Source organism: Chlorocebus sabaeus, chromosome 11, assembly GCF_047675955.1.
Source record: "Chlorocebus sabaeus isolate Y175 chromosome 11, mChlSab1.0.hap1, whole genome shotgun sequence".
NCBI classification, from domain to species: domain Eukaryota; kingdom Metazoa; phylum Chordata; class Mammalia; order Primates; family Cercopithecidae; genus Chlorocebus; species Chlorocebus sabaeus.
The window spans coordinates 28,257,834-28,267,419 of NC_132914.1; the positions used below are offsets into that span (position 1 = coordinate 28,257,834).

The 9,586-nt window shown below is 37.1% G+C and overlaps 1 protein-coding gene and 1 pseudogene across 2 annotated transcripts in view; both read left to right on the forward strand.

Annotated features, from left to right (window-relative positions):
• SMCO2 (single-pass membrane protein with coiled-coil domains 2) overlaps positions 1 to 8,707 on the forward strand; it is an 87,392-nt gene extending 78,685 nt beyond the window's left edge. For both annotated transcript variants that reach the window (XM_073020576.1, XM_073020577.1), the window contains exons 6-8: positions 530 to 586; positions 1,898 to 2,073; positions 7,754 to 8,707. In XM_073020576.1, the coding sequence (XP_072876677.1) occupies positions 530 to 586; positions 1,898 to 2,073; positions 7,754 to 7,952 (432 nt within the window). In that variant the 3' untranslated portion in view covers positions 7,953 to 8,707. The remainder of the gene's footprint in view (positions 1 to 529; positions 587 to 1,897; positions 2,074 to 7,753) is intronic.
• Positions 3,137 to 5,108, forward strand: LOC119621293 (arginine--tRNA ligase, cytoplasmic-like; annotated as a pseudogene).
• Positions 8,708 to 9,586: the final 879 nt, after the last annotated feature.

The following is a 9,586-nucleotide window of genomic DNA, read 5'->3' on the forward strand; positions in this document are numbered from 1 at the left end:
CCAGCCAAAACCATCTGTTATCTCTACCTGGCAACCTGTAGGAGACATGGAAAGAGAAGAAGAACCAGATCTTTTTGTGGACAGCTCTTTTGCAAAGCTGTCGGGCCTGAATATTCAATCTGACATAATGAGGACCTACATTCACAAATTCTAAAGTTTTAAATATTTAAAAGAAATATTTTCTCAGAAACATAACTATGTTTCTTCAACGTGTGTCCTGGTGGAAGTTTTTTAAGGAGCAAGGAAGGAGTAATGAAGAGAAAGGGGCATGATTTATTATTAAGTGCTGTTGTGTAAAGGCATACTTCTAAAATACTGAAAATAATCTTGTTAATCTTATGGTTATACCACTTACAGTCTGCAATTTATGATTACACCATGAATTTGCTCTAAGAGGAAGAAGTTTACAGAGTAAAAGTAAACTTCAATGAACCACTTTATAAGGTTTGTCAAAATAAGTGAGATTTTGTTCTACAAAACAGAAAAATACAAGTTTCACTTTACCCAGAATTGTGGAATGTCTTTTTAGGTGAATGCTTGTAATGAAGTTTATGAATTAAAGAAGAAAGTCATGGAAAGTCTGGAGGTAAGATTTCAGTTGCACAGTTCAAACAATGATAAAATCAGATAATTTATATCTAAATACAGGGGTCATTATTTGCCTAGAATGTGACAGTGCACCACATACTAGTCTCTTTCCTTTTAAATTTATTTTATTTTATTTATTATTATTACTATTTTACTTTAAGTTCTGGGATACCTATGCGGAACATGCAGGTTTGTTACACAGGTATACATGTGACATGGTGGTTTGCTGCATCATCAACCCATCATCTATATTAGGTATTTCTCCTAATGCTATTCCTCCCCTTGCCCTGCATCCCTCAACAGGCCCCGGTGTATGGTGTTCCCCTCCCTGTGCCCATGTGTTCTCATTGTTCAACTCCCACTTATGAGTGAGAGCATGTGGTGTTTGGTTTTCTGTTCCTGTGTTAGTTTGCTGAGAATGATGGTTTCTAGTCTCAAGGCCTTCTTCCTCCCCTTTGGCCTTCTGCTTGGGCCAACAGAACATTCACAATTCCAGTGTACTCCCAAGCTCTCACACCCCTGTGCTACTTCTACTTCTCATCCTGCCATCTGGTGCTTGCCCTTCGTGTCTACATATTACCCATTCTTCAAGGCTCAACTCACAGGTCATCTGTTCATCAAGACCTCTCCTAATTTCCATTACCTCAAAAAATAACTCCATCTTTGAACTCCTCCCACAAGATCTTACACATTGAGGTAAATATGATTGGGCAAATGAGATAACGCAAGAATGAATGTATCAACCTGTCAGCTGCTCTGAGACCGACTCAACCCACCTATCTCGAGTAGATGTCCCCGTCACCAAACCTCAGACACTCTCTGTTCCCACACCCTATTTGTTTTCTCTTTAGCATGTATCCTAACATGTAATATAGAATGTATGTGTGTGTTTAGCTGTTTATCACTTGCCCCCAGCCCCGGTAATAGATTGCATTCTTTGTCTATTTTGTTGACACTGTATCCGAGAACCTGTTAGCAGTAGTCACCCAATAAATATGCTTTGCATAGATGAATGAATTGAGTAGAGGAATTCAGTACAAGGACGTCTTCCTACATTGATAATCTAGTGGTTAAAGATTAGCAGGTGGGTTTCATTTAGTTTTCTACCGTGGTGCTGCTTTACACTGTGAATGTGTAAGTCTCCTTCTATTCAAGATGCACCTGCCAATGATCTGTTCATGGGACCTACGTGTGATTTCTAATGTGGGCCCCCAAGGTGATCCAGAGGAAAGCACTCTGCATTATCTATAGTAAGACTTGGAGACATTTAGAATTTTCTTTAAGGTACTTGATTGGTCTTTTTTTTCAGGACCTTTGCAAGAACATGAAACTGCTGAGTGCAAAGCTGAGGATGTATCAAATGGAGGGAGAGGACACCGATTCTCACAGTTCTGAAGAAACAGATATGGAAGAGATGGAGACCCTGCTTCCTCAGGCCCCAGCATCCTTTTTAGTGCAGAACTCTCCTTCTCCCAATACAGCGTGGTAAGTCAGAGCAAGGGGCCATTCAGGGCTGGCTGACGGCCCCAAAATGTATGGATTATGCTAGGATTGATTTTCTTCAAGTGTTGACTAAAATGTTTTGTTTTATTTTCTTTTTGTAAATTATCTATGTTATTTAAAAGTCATAGGATTTTTCTTATTTAGATAAAGATCTATTGGATTTGATATATAGATATAGATTGCTTTCTTATTGCTTTAGATAAATCTAAAGATTTAGCTTTAGATAAATATATCTAAATATAGATAGATAGATCTTCATAATCAAAGCTATATGACCAAAGACCTCTTGTGGGTGGCTATTAATGTTAATTACGTTTTTAGTTAGTCTGTTCCTTTTTGCCTGAAAACTCTTTCAAACAACATTAAGTCAATACTTTAATTTTAAATTTTCTTCCATGATGGCTGCAAATACAGAGAAGCTTCTCTATATATCTCTATAGAGATGTAGAGACTTATCTATGTATAGAGAGATATAGATTTATTTCTATCTACATAACTATAGATAGATCTATAAAATCTATCTATATCTATCTAAAATCTTAAAAGATGGTATCTATACATGATGAGGCAACCGCCTCCACCAAAAGAACATAACTGATAAGAAATTTGAAAAGTTTTGTTTGCTGGGCAGGATGTCTTACCCTTGGACAGTATTGGAAACACACTACCAGCAAATTCTGGCTCTTTGGATCCTGTTCAGGAGATGCCACACCATCATTTATACCCTGAGAAGTAATTTCCTCTAAGAAAACATTTTTGATTCTTTATCTCCAACCACCAACCCAGGTAGAATCTCAGCTCTGTCTTCTATCAAGTCCTTTGCCCATTTTAAAGAATTGGGTTATTCTTTTTTTGCTGTTGAGTTGTAAAAGTTTATGTGCACACCTTGCACATAATCCTGTCAGAGAGCTCATGGCATGTTATTGAAATTAAATTGTTTCACATCTGTCTTCTCCTAATACTCCAAGGGATACACAAAAGCACGAATCTTGTCTTCGTAGTTTGGGGACTTGATGTATACAAGATGCTCATAATGCTCAAAGAGATGCATGCAGGCCACCTCATGTTGACCATCATAGGAGAGAGCCTGTGCTGCCTCTTTGAATTTACAGGATATGCTGTGCTCAGGTTAAACCATGTAGGACATTGGGGGACCCAGTTTGACATGCATATTGCTGACCTGCAAGATAAATTTCCAGCTTATCTAACAGTTTCACCTCCTGTTGGAAATCTTCAGGCCTTTTATAAGGAATCTAAGAGGTTTGCTACTGAGGAGGAATTTAAGAAATGAGCATATCAGTGTGACATTCTGTTCCAGAGTAAAAACTCAGATATTATAAAAACTTGAAAGTTTATCTGTGATATCTCCTGCCAATAGTTTAGTAAAATCTATGATGCTCTGGACATCTCTTTAATAGATAAAGAGTAATCCTTCTATCAAGATAGGATGAATGATGTAAAGGAATTTGATGATAGATGATTTGTCCAAGTGGATGATGGCAGAAAGTTTGTGTTGGTCCCAGGATGTACCATTAACCATGGTAAAATCAGATGGAGGCTGGGTGTGGTGGCTCATGCCTATAATCCAAGCACTTTGGCAGACTGAGGCAGGTGGATCACTTGAGCCCCAGGAATTTGAGACCAGCCTGGGCAGCATGGTGAAAACTTGTATCTACAAAAAAAAAATCAGTGACGTGTGCCTGTACTTTTACCTACTGGGGCAGCTGAGGTGGGACTATCACCTGAGCCCAGGGAAGTCGAGGCTGTGGTGAGCCTCGAGATCGTGCCACTGCACTCCAGCTTGGGCAACAGAGTGAGACCTGGTCTCAAAAAAAAAAAAAAAAAAAAATTTCAGATGGCGGTTATAACTATGATGCATCTGATCTGGCTGCTCTTAAGAAAAACTGTTTGAGGAAAAAGCAGATATGGCAGATATGGTTATCTCTGGGTGAACAGTGGACAATCTCTGCACTTCCAAAAAATATTTGCTGCTGCTCAAAAGATTGGTTGGTATGACCCTAAAGTAACTCAAGTCTCCTATGCTGGATTTGATGTGTTGCTAGGGGAAGACAAGAAGTTTGATATAGTTCAGATGAAAGAGTTCATCTCATAGACCTGGAATAAGGACTAAAGTGATCCATGAACAAATTGAAAGAAAAAGTAAGAGACAAGGTCTTAACTGCAGAGGAATTGAAGGCTGCTTAGACATCTGTTGCTTATGGCTATATCAAGTAAACTGAACTTTCCCATAACCGGTTGAGTGACAATATCTTCTCATTTGACAAAATGCTAGATGATAGGGAAATACAGCTGCTTACTTTTTGCATGGTTTCACTAGAATCTGGCCACTATCGATGAACAGATGTTCTAAAAAGCTTCTTGATAGACCAAGATTATTTTGCACCATGAGAAGGAATAGAAACTAGGCCGGTGCATTTTATGGCTCCCTGAGATACTGCAAAAAATTTTAGATAACTTACTTCTGCACACTCTTGTGGTTCTATATATGAGCAGTCAACTACTTTCACAGAGTTCTATGATAGCTGTTATTGTGTGGAGAAAGATTGACAAGACTGGAGAGGTATTTAAGGTGAACATGTGGTGTTTGCTGCTGTGTGAAGCAGTAGATGCTGTCATGGCCAAGGGGTTCAATATCCCAGGACTAAAACCTGTCCAAAGGCTGTAATCCTGCTTAGGTTGGAATGGTGTATGTTTTTACCACAGTGGTCACTAGGATTGTTTGCTTTTTTTTTTAAATAACCATGATATGAACACAAGAACGTTTGCCAACTGTGAAAAAAAAAATAACTCTTACAACTCAACAACAAAAAGATAAACAACCCAGTTTGAAAAACAGGCAAATGACTTGGATACACATTTCTTCAAAGAAGACACACAAATGGCCAACAAGCACATGAAAAGATGTTCAGCATCATTGGTCATTAAAAATACGTAAATCAAAACCACAATGAACCACAGTGGGATACCACTTAACATCCAGTAAGATGACTACAGTAAAAAAGACAGACAATAACTAGCATTGGAGAAGATGTGGAGAAATTGGAACCCTCGTATATCACTGATGTGATTGTGAAATGGTGCAACCACTTTTGAAAACAATTTGGCAGTTTCTAAAACAGTTAAATATAGAATTATCATATGATTCCACAATTCTACTCTTGGGTGTATACTCAAAAGAATTGAAGATGTATGTCCACACAAAAACCTGTACACAAATGTTCATGGCAGCATTATTCATAATAGCCCAAAAGTAGAAACAATACAAATGTCCGTTAATTGATGAATGGAAAAACAAAATATGGTGTAGCCACACAACGAAGTATTATTCAGCTGCAAAAAAGAATGATGTACTGATACATACCACAACATGATCTTAGAAAACATTATGCTCAAAGACAGCCAGACACAGAGGGATATCCAAATGATTCCATTTATATGCATGTTCAAAGTAGGAAAATCCATATAGATTCAAAGTAGATTCACGGTTGCCAGGCACAGAGTGTTGGGGAATAGGGAGGTGGTGACTGCTTCAGGGAATGGGGTTTCTTTTTGAGGTGACAAAAATTTCCTGGCATTAGATAGTGGTGATGGCTGCACAGCCTTGTGAATAAACCAAAAGCCTCTGGATTGTACAATGTAGAGGGTGAATTTTATAGTATGTGACTAATAACTCAAAACCAACCAACCAGACAAATAAGTAAATAGGTGAATGCCTTTCACTTATTGCTTTATTGTGTTACATGGGAGGATTATAATCAGGTTGAATTGCTCATCTTTTTCTCACATGATTACATTCTAGTTAAGATTGCCCGAAATTTTGCCCAATCTCTTGTTGGAGAACTGGAAACGTGTTGGTTTAACTACAGCATATTTGTACACTAACATTTTGAGGAATTTTGCCTTATGGATTAATTCAATCATTATGAATCGATTTTTGCTGGTTTTAGCTTCACAAGGTGGCCTTTTATTGATAATGTCCCCAGTCCTTCAGTTTCCTTTATGGTCATCCCCTAGGTACTGACCATAAATAATGTGGAAATATTGGAAAAGATCAAAGGTTTTACACATAGCAAGGTTTGAAAATTAAATAAATAGTATTCAAAAGTGAAAAGAATATTTTTTTCTTTACCAAAGATGTCTAAAATAAATAAAATTATTAGTGACACATTTTTTTGGTTCTGTACAGGTGATATGAAAAACCTTATTTTAATTTAGTTACCTATGATTTTTTTCCAAAGAAAAATGTCTGGATCTTTTAAAATGAATATCATACTTAGTAATACAAAATTTAAATTTTTAAAAATTATATTGATTTGTAAATAAAAATCAAATGATTCATTACTGCCCAGAAATAAATACAAATTTAACTATACCAAGAGTATTTACTGTAGGACAGAAAAAACTAGATGAGTAGACTCTAAACATAAGGAAAAAATTAAACTAAAAACAAAGACAAAATAAAAAGAATGAAAGAATAAATGGAAGAAAGGAAAAAAGATTTAAAAATGTATCTGGTTATATTTGGGTGATGAGATTATAGTTTCTTCATTTCTCTGTTTTCCAAATTATCTTTGCTTTAGAAAATTTGTTTTACTTTCCAAAAACTTAATGTCAAAATGTGTTTCTTTGAAAATGCCATAGTTTAGTATTTCCAAAGATGACTGGTTTTTTAATTTAGGAAAGAACAGTGTTTATTTACTAGGTATGTCTTTGTAGTGACTTGTTTTTCTTTTCATAAGAAAGAACAAATTGCCTTTGGTGCTCCTTGAAGGCAGGACACATCTGCTTCCTGTTACCAGCTCTCTAAGCCCTTCCTAACAGAGTATCTTAAGAATATTGGCTCTTTAATAAATGTGTGAAGCGAAAGCAATTATGTGTGTAACTGCCAAGTGATAGCCAGTGGGTATAATAGCAACAAACTTGGCTCTGGTTTATAAAACCACTGAGTTAGGTCACAAAATCGATCCATAGCTAGCTTTATGCTCTAGATTTTCTCTTCTGATGTATTATAGATGGTAATTATCTCAGGTCATTGAATTATCTATGCCATTTCTTCTTTGTGTTCTTCTAGATTTTCTACCCTAATATATTACATTTATAACTACAAAATAATAATGGAAGGACTTAGAATCATATAAATAAAATATGTCATAGGTGTAACCCAGAAGGAGGGGTCCTCAAAGATTTTTAAAAGCTTCTATTACTTTACAAATAAAAGTCTGGTGCCAGGACGAAAAGAGCTCTGAATTCCCTTTATCACATTATACTTTGTGTCCTGTGGATAATCTAACTGCCTGTGCCTTTATCTGCTCAAAAAGAGACATCATATACCTCATGAGTGAGGTAAAGATTGCAATAACCTGCTAGGATGTGAGAAGGACATTTCAAATGAAAGAACCCCATGATATCCAGGGGTTTTATTGTTTCATGGCTATAGGATCTTGAAATTCCAACGCCAGACCTAGCATGGACATAAATAAGTGCTCCTCCATTCCAAGTTGCTGCTTTTACAAATGTAAACTGAAGTCATGGGAAAATTACTTAGTTGAAGTTTTAGAGCTACCTGGGTGGAGATGCCAGGAGCCTATCAATGTGATTATTTTCAGAATTTGGTTAACACAGATGTTTTCTCTCTTTGTAGGAAATGTGCACTGAGGATTTTCATCATGTTTTATGTCCTCACCGTCACTGGACTTTTATGTTACATACTATTTTTTGGTGCTACATTTCTCTTTGAAAGGGTGCTTCTGAGAATGCTTGGGTGCCACACCACATGGGACCTACGGGAGATGATAGAGCCGTTCTTGAATTCGGAAGTGGAAACCTTGCTATCCTCCTAAAGATACAGAAGATACTATCACCCTACTGGCTTTCTCCCCAGTAAAGATTGTGGCTGTTCCTGTATTGTGTTGGCTAACTTATTTTTCAGAAAATACTGTACGAGGTTTTTGTAAAGAACATTGTAATTACACAGAAGTTGATTGATCCTGGAAAAAAAATGAAAACAGCTTATCTTTACCCTTATGGGTCACAATGCCTTCTTGAATCATTCCACAGTTCGTTGAAAACATTTTCTTCAAACTACTAGCCTTCCTTCTCCCCCAACATGGGGTACATTGAGACGCCAAAGTATCTCCCATGGTTATCTTCTCCATTTTGACCTCTGATGTGTCAAAAAAGAAAGCATAAAATTCTTTCCCCTCCACTGTAGCCGATTTTACTTCAATTGATTTGGAGCCCTATTTTGGAGATAGTTGGCATTTCTTGGATTTTCTCCTTAACATTTATTTCTACTTTTGATAATAGCACCCAAAGTTTGCTTTGAAAGAACTATCCCCAGCGGGCCTAATTTTAGGTGATCTTTCAGTCAGTGTCCCCTATCTTCTTGTTAATAAGAACTGGAAATATGTTGCATCAGACACTCTCTATAAGTGAGAATTTTAAGAAGAATCACACAAAAAGGAAATGATTGGAACTTCGATTTTGTAAACCATTCCATATCTTTTTCTACTTAAATTAGCCAGACTGGTTCTGCTGCTTACAATCAAAGGAAGTCTAACTGATACAGTAGAGAATTTTGAATATCAGACTAGAGTGTTTTATCCCTAACTTTGTAGGTAATGGGAAAATGCTAACATTTATTTTTAATATAAAAAATAGTTATAATTAAAGTGTGCAACAGTAATATTAAATAGAACCATAAAGAATAAATTAGAGTAGGAGGGCAGATGGAGTGCAAGAGTGGTTAAAAAGCCATTCAGTGGTACAGGTGGGCCAAAGAGGTGGAGATGGAAATGAAAAGACCGTGAATGAAGCAGACATTATGAGGTTGAATTTTATGGTATTTGGTTGTGTAATGGACAAGGAGTTGGAAGGCTGGTGGCCAAGAGATATGGAATACGGTCCCAGTTCTCCTCATATTTGACTGGATCTTGAGGATGAATAATATTTTCATGGCAGAGATGACAAAAAAGCATTTCACAGAAAAGAAAAACCATGAGTAAAATTTAGAAGCCGGGAATATAAGACAAAGTTAGGGAAGCTGGTACAGCATAGAGCTCACCATAGCAGTTTATACAGTCTTTAGAAACAAACACTATGCCTCATTCATGTTTCCGGTCTCTGGAATAGTGATTCACAAATGCTGGCCCATTGATTGGCTGCACCGGAATCTCTTGGGGAGCTTTTTACATTAGAGACTTCCCCCATTCCCAGATATTTGGATTCAGTAGAGCTAACGCAGGATCCAGGAACTTTATTTATTTATTTGAGACAGAGTTTCACTCTTGTCACCCAGGCTGGAGTGCAGTGGCGTGATCTCAGCTCATTGCAACCTCCGCCTCCCAGGTTCAAGCGATTTTCCTGCCTCAACCTCTGGAGTAGCTGGGATTACAGGTGCGCACCACCATGCCCAGCTAATTTTGTATTTTTAGTAGAAACAGGGTTTCACCATATTGGCCATACTGGTCTCGAA